This window comes from Sorex araneus, chromosome 2 (genome assembly GCF_027595985.1).
Source record: "Sorex araneus isolate mSorAra2 chromosome 2, mSorAra2.pri, whole genome shotgun sequence".
NCBI lineage: Eukaryota > Metazoa > Chordata > Mammalia > Eulipotyphla > Soricidae > Sorex > Sorex araneus.
In genome coordinates this window covers 61,261,487-61,275,959 of record NC_073303.1, presented here as the reverse complement: position 1 = coordinate 61,275,959, position 14,473 = coordinate 61,261,487, and the positions used below count along the sequence as shown (strand labels likewise).

General features: G+C 44.4%; 1 protein-coding gene across 3 annotated transcripts in view; it reads right to left on the bottom strand.

The window, feature by feature from the left end:
• NBN (nibrin) overlaps window positions 1–14,473 on the bottom strand; it is a 61,045-nt gene that overhangs the window by 9,053 nt on the left and 37,519 nt on the right. For 2 of the 3 annotated variants that reach the window (XM_055125944.1, XM_055125945.1), the window contains 3 exons: window positions 11,599–11,712; window positions 5,145–5,194; window positions 3,014–3,188 (listed from right to left, as the gene is read on the bottom strand). In XM_055125944.1, coding sequence (XP_054981919.1) covers window positions 3,158–3,188; window positions 5,145–5,194; window positions 11,599–11,712 — 195 coding nt within the window. In that variant the 3' untranslated portion in view covers window positions 3,014–3,157. Of the gene's footprint in view, window positions 1–3,013; window positions 3,189–5,144; window positions 5,195–11,598; window positions 11,713–14,473 lie in introns of those variants that run through there. The other variant, XR_008628493.1, reaches the window with a different exon arrangement.

Below are 14,473 nucleotides of genomic sequence, written 5' to 3'. Positions count from 1 at the left end.
TGTATGAGCACAATAAGAGATTGTATCAAAAGTTTGGTTCTTCCTGAAGACATCTCACTATACATTCCAGACCACAGTCCTCAGTCCAGGTTAATCTTCCTAACCCCAGCAGGGTTCCAATCTCGTCGTTACCTTTGGATCATGACAGCATTGTCCATGATCAACTTAGAGTTGAGTGTTGTGGCACTTTGGCCTGGCCCATTTCAATGCCAGGGTAGCTCACAGTTTGCCCTGGGTCCATTTTGTGCCTTGTTGGGACCCCGCTTTTGGGGTGCTAGGAAGTAAGGGCAACTGAGTCGAGAAAGCAGATGCCCAGGAGTAAATATTACTGGAGTCAATCAACTCCCAAGTTACAAAGCATAATATTAACTGTCTTCCTGTGTCCATACAGAAAGGACATTGCTCTAAGATAAACTATGCAAAGACAGTAACTTACAAGTTCAGAGTCCTTAGAAAGATCTGATCTTACAAGATAACAGAATCTGACTAGGGAAAAGGTGATTAACTGGTTGGGAAGGAGGGTACAGAGAAGAGTTTACAGATAAACAAAGGAAGGCAGTGTCTCCGGGAGTGTCTCCAGGAGTGTCTAAACCTAAGCTTCCTGTGGCAAGGGAGGAAGGACAAATCAATGTTATCCTAAAATGTTTAGAGCTATACTCCAACACATGGACAGAAAGATTTTTGCCATGGGTGAGAATTTGAGTTTGTTTTTGCACGGGCTGTTAGTCTTTCCTGTCTGGGTGGTTCCAGGAGCTGAGGGTGAAGGAGCAAAGCAGTCTTGCATTCAGGCACAGACGGCTGCAGACAGGCACTCTTTGTTCTGCCACCCTGTACAAGGTTCTCTTTGTACCCAATCCCCTAGAAATAGAGGAGATTGAAGTCTTCTTTAAGAAGGTGTCTCCAGAAGCCAATGGTTTATGCAATTCAAGATCATTTTTTTCTGGGGCTGGAGGGATAGTACAGTGGATAAGGCGCTTGCCTTACACACTGCCAACCCAGGTTCTCTCCAGTTCCGCCTACAGTTCCCCATCACCAGCAGGAATGATCCCTGAGCACTGAGGCAGGACTAAATCCTGAGTACTGGGTATGGCCTCAAGCCAGCAATAGCAAAATGTTTTTGCTAACTTAAACTAAGCACTGAGGCAGGACTGGGTGTGGCCCCAAACCAGCAATAGCAAAATGCTGTTTTTGCTAACTCAATGACTGTTTGCCTTTCTTTGCATCACAAACTATGTCTATGTCTATACCATACAAAGTTATTTGTTCCCTATGCAACACTAGATCTATGTTTCTGGTTTTGGTGCCCTGGATTGAACCCAGGGCCTTAAGTGTGCGAGGCAGTGCCTGTCTACGGAGCTACCTTCCCAGCCTGGAGCACTTCTACTGTTTCTGACTTCCAGTACTGGCACTCTGAAGCGAACGGAGTTCACCACTAAATTCTAGTTCTTTTGCGTTACTTCAGGCAAATAGAATAATGGAAAAAAGAGAAAATATAAGGAAACAAAAATACTCTCAAAGGTCTATGACCTTCAAGGAGCAGAACAATGTATGTTGTGCTATCAATTTTTTTTTTGATCATTTGAAAGAGATTTATTGAGCACTGGCTTTGTGCCATATCACACATAAGGAAAGATTAATTAGAATCAGACTGCCTCCTCAAGAGGTTGATAATCTGGGAGAAGTCAACAGGAAGATGACTATCATTCTTTCAGTATTCCCCATAATATATATTTACAATACTTTGAAAACAGTTTACAAAGCATAACAAGAGTAATCTAGAAATTATTGTTCCCAGTAATCTTAACAGTGTTGAACTTAACTGCTATCATTTTGGATACTTATCTGAAATACTGCTTCTAAGAACTTCAGAGGCTGCCTACCTGTGCATACACTGAACACCTTTGCTTGCAAATCATCAGTTTCTGGAGCAGGAAGAGTTTACCTAAGTGAACAGGTGATAAGCAGTCCAGAGTGCCCTCACTTTGCCATTTAATTGAAAGGAAGCCTTTCTTGTCAGACACAGTAGAAACATGGGTTACAGGCACGAGGAGGAGTCTTATATTGGAGATGGGTAGAAAGGTTATTTGAATCATACTGGATGTGAGTAGAAAGGATTTTGAATCACTCATCCATAGTCCCTTGCTTACTTGCCCTTCAAGGACAAATGAGAGAAGACTGAAAAAGAAGCATTTGTCCCCCTCCATAAAACTATCACCCCCCCCCCGCCCCTCCACACACAGCCCAGCAGACAGTGATGAGAGGATATGCTTGTGCTATCAATTTCTAATTGAAAATTCTTGAAAGTTATATGCAAAGCAAGCTGAATAGCCATTAATAGAAGAGTTAATTTTAAAAATATCTCTAAGAAGAGGGACCAAGGAAGACAGCTGACGCCGCTGTGAGTTGAAGCCCTGAACGACCTGGATCCCTGAATGCAGCCAGGTATGTCACTTGTGACCCCCAAGGGCCACCTCCCACATGGCTGAGCTCTGCCTGCATGTGGTATGGCCCCGAGCACTGCTGGGTGTGGCTATTTAAAAGAGAAAATCTAAGACTACAGACAGCTTCATCTGATTTTTTTTCTGAGGAAGTAAATCAAATAGAAATTATTTTAGGGACCTCCCAGGCAGTGGTCAGCGGGCCAGTTCCCAGTTCTGGGACTACTCGCCTGGCAACTCATATTGGCCAGTTGCTTTAATGCTTCAAGAACCAGCTCAGGTTGGCTGCATGCAAGGCAACTGCCTACCTCTACACGCTCTAGCTCCCCCAAGGGAGACTAATCCGTATGACTTTAGAACTTTGAACTGTGCCTTTAAAAATTATTCAGTAATTATTCAATAATATTTATTTATTCTTCAATTATTATTAAGTGAATAAAAATTATTCACTTGTAGAAATTTGAACCGTGCCTTTAAAAATTATTCAATAAGTGACATTTTAGAAGGACAGAAACAATTGCTGTAAAAGTCGAGATGACAAAGACTGAAAGCAGAACACTATTTACTACACAAAATGCAACTTGGCTGCATTTTATTGACCAAACTTACACCATAAAATATACACTAAGTTAAAGCTCTTCCGTACACCGTTATGTACCTCAGAAGAAACCGGAAGTAAACGCATGATAGGAGACTTTTTGTGATTCTAACATTTTCAGTTATCTTCTCCTCTTCGCATTAGGATTATATCTGCAAAGAGAAATGTGGTTGAGGGGAATGAGATCAATGATAGCATTTCTCATAGTTAATGTTAAAGAGCTTTCAAATACTGTCACACTTTGAGAAACAGAAAAAGAAATGCAAATTTTTTTTTTTTTTTTAGGGGGCGGGGAGTTGGGAACGGGCCAAACTTGGCAGTGTTTTGGGGCTACTCCCACTCTGCCCAGGGGTTGTTTCTGGCAATGCTCAGGGTCTGTATGAGGGTCTGTGAGTGGAGCTGATGTTTGCTGCACGCAGGCTAGCGCCTGAACTCCTGAACTGTCTCTTCGGCCCAAAAATGCCAACGTTATCCTCATGGTCACACTTAAGTACCAGTGTTTTTACTTTTACTTATTTTTTTATGTTGCTTTGATTGGTCTTTGGATAAAAATATAACATCAACAAAAAATAATGCCACAAAGGCAATGGTTTTCAATCTCCTATAACAGGGACCAGTGGAGGTCTGCTGGTGTGAAAGGCTAAAAATCACTACTGTGAATCATTAAAATAGTAGATGAAAGTAAGTTTAAAAAAAAAGTTTGTGTGTAAATTTCTTCTAGTATGGCTTCAAAAACTGAAGATGTACCACTGGCACAACGTAAAATGCTCTACAAAATTTTCTCCTAGAACAATAAAATGTAATAGGATAAACAAGCATTCTTCCTTGAGGGTAGTGAACCCATTGTACAGCAAGTAGGGTACTGCCCTGCATGCAGGTGACCCAAGTTCAATCCCTGGCATCCCATATGGTCCCCAACCCCTGCCAGAAGTGATCCTTGAGTGCAGAGCCAGGAATAGGCACGGAGTACCTCAGGCTCTGACCCCAAACCGAAAACCTAAATCAATGAAATACTCTTAACTACATTAAAAAAAAAAAAAAGAAAAAAATCAGTACTGGGGCCGGAACGATAGTACAGCAAACAGGTAGGGCATTTGCCTTGCACATGACCGACCCGGATTCAATCCCTGGCATCTCATATGGTCTCCAGAGCACTGTCAGGAGAGATCCCCAAGCAGAAAGCCAGGATTTAGCCCTGAGCACTGCTGGATGTGGTCCTGAAACAAAAAAAGTTTATCAACATTTCACCAGTGATTCATATTGTTGTTTTTTTGCACAGGGGTCACTCCTGGCTCTGCACTCAGGAATTAACTCCTGGAAGTGCTCAGGGGACCATATGGGATGCTGGGAATCAAACCCGGGTCAGCTGCATGCAAGGCAAACGCCCTACCCACTGTGCTGATATCACCCCAGCCCATATTCTTGTTTTTTTTTTAACTGTTCTAAATTCATATTGTTAATAATCAAAGAACTACTTACACTGGTTGCAAAACAGACCAAAAGAGGGAAAAAAAGCAGTATTCCTTGATTCTGCTTTAATTTTGAGAAAAGGCTATTCTTCCTTAGCTATTTTCTACCCCAAATTTAGAGTTTTATCCATATTTGAGGGAGGTAACTACAAAGTTTGATAGGCCAGTAACAATGCCAAAAATGTTAAATCAGAATTAAAATGTAATCATTTATTATACTCCTTTAGCCTTGTAGGAGAACCTTTGAAATTCTAACATGACCTCCTGGTTTTCTATGTGTGTCTATTGAAACTAAAATGGTCTGGGAGTTTTCTCTTCCTCCCCGAGAACCCGTTCATTCGCAACTGCCTACGAAGCTGAACATCACACCAGCTCCTAAGTTACCCAGCTCAGGAACCTTCTTTGGCCCGAATGCCCCCAAAGTTGAGGACAACTGAAGCAAGCCTGAACCTGGGAACTTACTCAGCAGACCAACTAATGTGCTCCGCTCCCGAAAGGAAAAGCCTGTCCTGGAGACTGAGACATTCTCGGGCTGAGGAACTAAGTGCCCATCTCTAAGGTCAGGAGAGGCGAGGGTTGCTCTTTAGGAATTTCACAAATATTTCTCAAAGCTGCCAAGAAATCCGAGACGGACTTTACCTAAAGAGATCATCCGCGAGAGACTCTTCCCTTGCATGCTGATGCTGCACCTGTCAAATGAACAGACTTTTACACATTTGTTCCAAATTAAGTAATTCAGTTGGCAAGCGAACTGCTACGCCTGCCGGTCACGTCATTTCTGCGATGTCCCCATCCAGGAGGCAGCGGGCCTGACTTCTGCCCCCTGGGGCCTCTCCTGCAGCCCCCTCCCACTCGGGCACCGCCAGTCACTACTCGGGTCTCCTACAGTAGACAACTCCCCCCCGCCAACCTCCTCTCACAGCAGTCAGTTCTTGCACGGCTGGCTTGAGTTTCCCGACATGCTTTCCAGCAGAACCCTGGTCATGAATGAAATCTCAGCGCCTGGAGAGCTGATCCCACAGGCAAGGGGCTGGGAGGAGTTGGGCGGGAGGAGTTTAGAGACTTTCCGCACACCTCTGAACCCAGACTCAGAGGCCGCTGTGGAACACCTCCACCACAAGCTTCTTTAAAATGGGAATTTTTGTTGTGGAACTCAGGGTTAAACCCAGGGCCTCACACACGCAAGGGACATGCTTTTACTGCTGAGTTAATCGCTCCAATCAGAATTATTTTTTTTACTTTGTGGGCCATACTTGGCAGCGTTCAGGGCTCACTCCTGGACCTGAGTTCAAGGATCACTCTTGGTGGGGCTCAGGGGATCAACGGGGGTGCCAGGGATCAAACTCGGGCCAGCTGCATGTAAGCTTATCTGCTGTACTATCTCTCCAGGCCTCCAATTACCTTGTTCTCCTCTTTGTACATGTGACCATCTTTCAAGGTGCATCTGTTCAATAACTCAGAGCTTCCTATGTCTACTGAGCATGCTCTTCAGCTCTTATTAACAGCTCTTTGATCCTATTTTAAAATAACAGCTGCTATAAAAGACTCATAAAACTGTAGCTACCTCACTCCTAGATGCTTATCAATTCTCATAAAATTACATATGTATCAAAAAACAAAATTCCTTGGATGCAGATACTGTTTATTGTTTGTTTGGGAGCCACACCTGGCGATGCTCGATGCTTGGGGGTTACTCCTGGCTCCGCACTTAGGAATTACGCCTGGATGTGCTCGGGGGATCAAACCCAGGTCAGCTGCATGCAAGGCAAGTGCCCTACCCATTATACTGTCACTCTGGGCCCCAGAAATACTGTTTATTTTTATTGTTCCCAGCATCCTATATATAACTTGGTCAAAGAGCAAAAAGCTGGAAGAACTGGGCTTTGACCTGGTCTACTGAGTGAGAGTACCAGCTCAGAGGCAGGCACCCTGGAGTTTGCTAAACATTGCTTCATAGTCTTCAGAAAGGTTTAGAATGACTTATAGGGATTACAATTCATAAAAAGATTTTCTACTCATATGGAGAATTGTCAAAAGTAAATGACATTCTTTGATTTTTGATCTTCTGATAGGTATAGTAGGGCATAAATGGGAAGGTGTGATTTATATAAAGCAGCTGTCAAACAGTAGTTGGCATTATTGTCCTAACTTTTCTTAGAGGCTTCCTGGCTGGAGATGCATTTTCCAGGGAAGAAGTCAGACAGAATATGTCAGTGTTATTTTATGTCTCTTAGTTTAGAAAAAATTAAGTGAAAAGCATTAAGAACAGAAATACTTATTAATGGTGTCTTCAAGGTCTTGCCGGAACAATAGCTCACAGCCTTTCCAAGATGCAAAATAGGTTTTAGATAGAGTACAAGGAAGAAAATATTATGTTTGACACGACACACAGAATAAAACCACCTCAATTCAAGGAAGCTTCAGGAACTGACTCAATGCTAATGTTTCCATTAGCAAACCAAGACTGGTTTGTAGCAGAAGCAGAGAAGGTCAGGCTGAAGAAGAACACAAAGCAGGATCTAAGGAGGGCAGCTGGGGCGAAGGGTACGGGAAAGCAGGGAGGGGCGGGGAGAGAGACGGGGCGGTGCCACAGTGCCAGAGACCCAACCCAGCACCTGGCATGTGCTGGGCACCGCTGCTCTCTTCCTCAGCGCAACGCCAGGCCAGTTGTTGCTGTGACACTTCCCACTTTCGGCCTCCCCAACTTGCTTTTTCAATGCCGTCCCTGCGAGCACTCCACGCTCCATGTAACTGACAAAAACAATTGGGGCACAGTCTTTCGAACAGGAGTTGGGAGGGTAGAAGGGAAGCCAAGCTACAACAGCCACACTGCAGGGCCGGGGGTGGGGGGGGAAGAGAAGTGAGAATCGGAGACAGATGAAGAAACTAGTCCTGAGAAATAGCTGCAGAAGAAACAAAAGGAGAAAAAAAAAATAACTGCAGAAGAAAAACAAAACAAAAAATGAAATAAGAATAAAGCAATGAAATTAATAATAATAATAATAAAAAAGCTACCTGATACATCCCAGTGAGATAAAAAGGGAATGGATGCTAAGAAACAAACTGAGAATGACAATAACTCCATTTCACAACCAAGTAGATTAAAAATAGCCTGCTGTGTCCACTGTTGAAAATGCTTCATATGTACAATCAGAATTTAATCATCACAAAAAAGTTCAAAATCGTGGTACAATTATTACTCACATTCTCCACAGGAGGAGAAAGAGGCATAAAGAAGTAAAATAATTGCTTGAAGTCACGAAGTCAATGAGGAAAATGAGACACAATAGAATTTTGGATATAAGAGCTTAAGAAAACTATAATGACTACAAAAGAAATGGATACAGAGGTTCATGGTGATCTAAAGAGTTACATCTTCAACATAGAGAACCCAGAAAAATGTAAAAAAGTTTTTGAATATATAATAGAAAAAATGAAGAAAGGATTGGACTTGCAAATTAAAAGCGCATACTGTATTCCAGGAATAATGAACAGAGACTTGGGCAACACTGGGACATTTTGATCGTTAATATTAAAAATTCAAGCTCTTTGCTGACATGCAAGTTACCCAGAAGTGGGGAAAACTAAACTGTCAGTCAGGGTGGGAAGCGAGAAGGAGGAAGTCTCAATAATTTCCTTGCATTTCAAATTATGGAGCCAATGAGCAGTATTTAAATATGCTGTTTAAGAAAACAAGCTCTCATTCTAACTGTAATTTTTGTATTTTCCCTCTTAATTTAGAAGGACCTTGGAAGATAAAGTATCTTGGATGGCAGAAACAGTTTGGCGAGGCTTCCAACCTTCCCTCTCAGCAACCTCTCCCTCCCCTGCCCTCCTGCCTCTGCCACGCATCCCTCTTTAGCACAGAGACATGCCAACTCCTTATTCAGGTGCTTAAATGGGCCATTTCTGTATGCGCTACCACTGAGCTGCACTTTCATTAAGTGGGTTATTTCTGGGCTTTCGATTTTAACTTCTTGATTCTTTTGTACACTGTCTCGATTCCTTAGAATGGACATTTATAAAATAATAAAGCCAAATATTCTTTCAAAAATGAAAAAGACAGGATGTGAGTTCCATTCTATTATTTGACACTAAATATCCAAAGGGATCTTTCTTACAATTCTGTCCTTTTATCTGTCTTTTAAGTCACCCCCAGTGTGCTCCAGCATCGCGCCAGGTGACCACAGGGCCGTATGTGGCGCCTGGGATCAAAAGGACAGGGCGAGTCCCTTGCAAGGCGAGCGTTTGGATCCGCGGACTGTCTCTGTGGCCCCCAACTCCGCCTTCTTGAGTGTGTCCCCATAAGTTCTTTGGTTTAGAAAATAAAATTTTAAAATGTCTTACTGATGACTGCGTTAAATCCACACATATTAAATGGGTCAACATGTTAAACCCACACATGTTGAACCCACACGTCAGACAACATTAAATCCACATCAAGTACCAGAGCCATATTTGGCCCTGTTCTGTGGGTCTCGGGAAACATAAGAAGATCTGGTTCCACTCCGGTACCTGCGTGGAAGATGAACGGTAGGAAAGAACATCTAAGAACATCTGCAGGACTCTCACTCTGGGGCTGCAGAGACAGTACAGCTGGGAGAGCGCTTGCTGTGCACGCGGCTAACCTGAGTTCAATTCCCACATCCTATATGGTCACCCTGAGCGCTGCCAGGAGTCAGCCCTGAGCACCCCTGGGTGTGGCTGAGGAATAAAAACAAAAGACACTAACCCTAAAGGGTGGAAGAGAAATAAACCCTAAAACCAAAGGAGAAACAGCAGAGAAATGTGCTTGCTTTGACTCTGGCACAGGGTGAGGGTAAGGAATTTTAAGAATCTCACCTCTGACTGCAACTACAAGGGCTGCAGAGATAACTCAGCGGGGTCCAAGCACATGCTCTGGACACAGCGCCTGGGTTTGATGTCTGGTATCACATGGTTCCTCGGGTACTGCAGGGAGCACAGAGCCAGGAGTATTCCCTGGAAACAGCCAGGTAAATACCCTCCCGAAAAACAAAACAAAACACAAATCCACAGGACTATAATGACTTCAGGTGAAGACATGTTTAGGTCTTCAGATCTAAACATGCCTTCACCACTTGGATAATCCAAAGAAATGACAGATGTGGTCTCACCTAGGTGGGATAGAAACTGTTTCCTGGAGGAAGTAAGCCTGAATTTAGGACTCAACGATAGCCCACAGACCAAATTAAAGAAACAGCTTACATTCAGGAACCACAAAATCCACACTCAGAATCAAGGAACCATCTCGAGGTTCAGCGGCTCGACCAGGCTCGGCTCTGGGGACTGTTCATCAGAACCAAGGGGAAGGGCAGCGGGAAAATACTTTAAAAGGAAGAGGAAAAAGGAAAAAAAGAAAACCCGAAGGTAAAAGAAATACTGAAGAAATGTTTGAAAATACAATCCAGAGAGACAAAGAAATGGAATTATAGAAAAAAAATTCAGATGCTACACGGACATAAAACTGAACTGCTCTAAGGAAAGGAGACCAAATGTCAGTCTCCAAAACTTTCCATGAACATGAGGTTTGGGAGACGGTACCAGACAGTACTCGTAATGGAAACCTCAACTGTTTAGAAGTTCAAGTTCAGGAAGGTATTAGAAAGTAGGTAATATTCAAGAGAATAATGGAAAATTCTCAGAATTGCTAAAAGACAATTCTTAGATTTAAAAAGCCAGTCCATTCATATACTGTTATATGATATATTCTGTCTTCTGATTTGTCTATAAGACCACCCTTTCACCTTATTAATTGTTTAATTATTGACCTACAGATTCACTTTACATTTCTGTGGTGACACAGTTTCTTTCTCTCTTTAAATTAGGATGCAAACTTAATCCATTTGCTTGCGTACCATTTCTCTGACTATGGCTGGTTGCTTCATGTGACTGCAGACGTGTGTGTGTTACCAAGGTTCAAACCGGGGTGTCACACATGTGAGGCGAATGCTAGGGGCTAGAGTGACAGGACTGCGGATACAGTGCTCGCCTTGCACTCGCCAACCTGGGCTCGATCCCCACACGTCAGGAGTGATCCCGGAGTACAGAGCCAGGAGGAAGCCCTGAGCAACCGGGTGAGGCCCCTAATAATTTTACTGATGAGCGACCTCCAAGGCTGCCTGTTTCATTTTCTGAAGGATTTTCTCTTTGGTATCAGAAGCTTCTCGCAGCTTTGCTCCTTCTCCTGCAGGCCTCTCTCATCTCCCCTCAAGGCTTAGGGGGACTGCCCAGGGTTAGGAAAAGCTAAAGGACACTGGCTGAAGGCTGCCCACCTCATTCTGCCAACCAGGACTGCGCCAGGGTGGAACTTTAAGAACATGCTTCTGCTGACAGGCCCCTGCCTGGCCTTTACTTATTTACTATAGAGTTAGTGAATAAAATTAATTACCTCAATTATTACGACTGACTTAATAATTTAAAAGGTTGAGTGTTGGCACATATGCTGCCCGAGCCCATGTGCTGCTTGCGCCCACATGGCCGAGCACAAGTGTTGCCCGAGTACATGTGTCACCTGCATCTCCCCTCTTGAGATGAGGACTTTCATGCTTTCCTGAAATGCTGGGATAATGCTGGGATATGTCTAGGGGCTTTCTCTCCGCTCTTGGAGAAGCCCATGTCCTCTCTTGAGCGCGTTACTCCCTCTCCCTCTCCCTCCCTCCCTCTCCCCCGCCCCCAAAAAACACTCCAAATAAAATCTATTTACTTAAAAAAAAAAAAACATTTTAAAAAAGTTGAGTGTTCTCCCCTCCCAGTCACTTTCCTCTCCAGTGCCTCTAAAACTGCCCCCATGCTATTTCTTCACACTTTCTGTCCGGGCACTGTCTGTTCCCCTCTGTGCAACTTCCCTGTGCTCCCTCGCAAACATGTCTGAGTTCCCTGAAAGAAGAACACTGTGAGGCAGCTGTCTCTGCTGGGCATAAGACCAGACGCCTCGGCCTCCCTTCCGAGCTGTCCCCACCAGAGGCTGCCCCTCCTTCCTACTTGGCTGCTCCTCTGCAGTTTTCAGTGACAAATGTACAAGGGGCCAAAGTCCAAATGCAACCTCTGCCCGAGCAGGCCACTGTCTCCTCACCTCCATTTCCTGCCGCAGCCACTCTTCTAGTTCTGCATTCTTCCGCGCGTGATGAGCTATGAGGTCCGACCCTCCTATGATGTGTGGAAGCTTCCCGGCTCCAGGAAATGTCACCTGTCAAATCAGTCAGAAGCAATCCATGAACGTGTCAACAGGACCATGTTCTCAAAAGCTTTTTGAAAAGGCAGAGCCGAGTCCCGGTGAGGAGCTTTGCTGCCCGCCGAGGCGGGGGGCCCTGTATCTCATCACCAGTGGGACCCCCAGCAACAAGTGTGTGTGGAACACAGTGGATGCAGAGAAATTCGCAGACAGACGCTTCCTTCTTAGTCAACAACAGTCTGAGAAGGCCTTTTGCTCTTCCTGAGCCTGGCAGAAAGCAAACTCCTACCTCAGCCCTCCAGGCTCCGGGCCTAGCACGGACCATGAAGCGCCGTCTTTGGAACTGCATTTCCACACACCGACAATACCCCCAAAGTCCAAATGCATTTTGTTTTCATTTGGCCTGGATGTCGAGAAGGCCAAATGACAAGGCGTCTGTCTTTCCACTCTGTCAACTCCTTTCTTGCGCAGTTCTCCACTTTAAACTCCCGAATGTTCAAGTTCTCTTTTCATGAATGCAGAAATAATTTATTTTTACCAACATGTGCAATCCCTTGTAAGCACTGCCCCCAAGTGTATTAACATGAATAACAATGATGAAGGGAAGGGCGGGAAGAGAAAGCAAAAACTGCAAATAATGCATAATCTTAAGTACCAAAGATACTTCTAGCCAATAAATGAAAGTGAGTGAGAAATGAACTCTGTGCTAGTGAAACCAGCTCACAGGGAAGGAGGAGTCCGACTCAAAGATCAAAATCAGCAAAGTCCTCTGGGCATAAACCACTGAGTACTTTAGCAAGGATAACTGAAAAGGAAGAGTGAGCACCACAGCTAGGTGTGTGCATTATATTTCATGCTAAGGATATTAAAAGATTATCGCTTCTGGGCCTTTTGGCTAAGATCAAGTGTAGGCTATTAAAAGTTTGAGTCCCGCCCACTTCGCCGCGCCCGCAGCCCGAGTATGACGGAGGAAGAAGACGGAGCTGCTTCGGACACCAGCAGCCCGCCAGCAACCTGCAGTATGTGATTTGAGCGTTTCCGCCAGGCCCCCCGTGCGGGGGCCCGGCGTTTCTCTCTCTCTTTTTTTTTTCTCTCTCTCTCTCTCTCCTTCAACTTCTGAGCACAGCACGGCCTCCACCCCACTTCTCTGAGCACAAAATGGAGAGCCGCACCCAAATGCGCGGCGCGGCTGGCGGGAGATCGAGGGCGGGGAAGTACCGGTCTCCGCCCACATCGGACACTTAAAGAGAGTGCAGCCACGTGGGCTTCCCCACTTCGCCGCGCCTGCAGCCCCAGTATGACTGAGGGGGACAAGGGAGCTTTCCCACTTCCGCCAGTGCGGGGGGCCCGATATTTCTCTAGGTTTTCCCATCTTATGAGCTCCATAAAAGGGTAAAAGATTGTAGTGATAGAATTTCAGGCAGAATTTTCCCTGGACTTTATACAGAAACCCGACCTAATGTCATCTTAGTATCAGCAATATGTAATGGTTCCTTCTTAATGGGTCGGACTTTTGTGGGAGATCGTAACAAGAATAGTAAGTCTTTTGTTGAAATATTGAAGGCAATCAAAGTGGTAGCCATCTCTCTAGACTGAACTAAGCTATATCCCCAAGCCGGCTGAGAAGAAATATCCTATCTCGGGAAGAAACGCGGCGTGGTGTCAAACATAGTGTGATGTCCATTAAGCAAACAGACCTGGTGGCGTGGGAATGGGATATAAGGGGAAAAGTTATGTACATGGAACAGCGGGACGCTGGTGGAATCTCGAGCCGGAGCCGATACCAGCGCAAGATTTTTGGTTCCAGAAACTGCTTGCAGACACTCTACTAGACTATCAACTAAGCCAGAGCCCCACGCCGGCTGATGACAGGAAATAACCATCCTCTTCGGTTTTTTTTCTCTTTGTCAGACAGCATGGTGATTACTAAACAGGCGTGAACTCGGTGGCGCGGGGCAAGGGGGAAAAAGAAAAGTTATGTAACAAACAGCGGGACTTAATATCTCTATATTCTTAGCAATGGAGAACTATCAATTGCCTCCTTGGCAATAGGACTGTCTTTTTCTTTTTGGGGGGAAACCCCAGCATCGGTAGTGAGTTGTGTGTTGAAACATGGAATGTAATCGAGATAAGCGTAAATGAAGTGAAACTTATCACGTACAAGGGTGGGGACTGGGGAGGTGGGAGGGGGCGGCAGATATACTGGGGGGGTTGGTGATGGAAGATGGACACTGGTGAAGGGAAGGGTGTTTGAGTATTATATAACTGACATAATCCTGAGAACTATGTAACCCTCCACTTGGTGATTCAATAAAAAAATTTAAAAAAAAAAAAAAAGTTTGAGTCCCTTCTAGTACCTTCATAAAAATTTAAATCTTGTGATGGGAATTTTAACTGTTTACAAATTAAAAACAGGCTGAAAAAAAAAAGAAGAAAACATTATGTAAAAAGTCTTATCAAGCTAATAACTAGTATTTATGAGGTAATAAATACTTAATATCTATTGGACATATTATTAAAATTTTAATGTGCGAGATGAAAAGTCAATGTTCAATTAGACTCACCTTTCGGGCCATTCCTGGCAGTGCTCAATGCCAACAGGGCCACTTGGCAGCCACATACACCTGGGGACCCAACTCACAGCCCTGAGTCTCCAAGGGGACCTCCCAGCTGGCCCCAGGCCTGGTCCTTGCTTTAGCTCTAAGCAATATTTGAGTCCTGTTGCTTTGAATTCTTCCCTTCTATTTTTGCTGTTGTTATGCTAACTGGGGTCAAC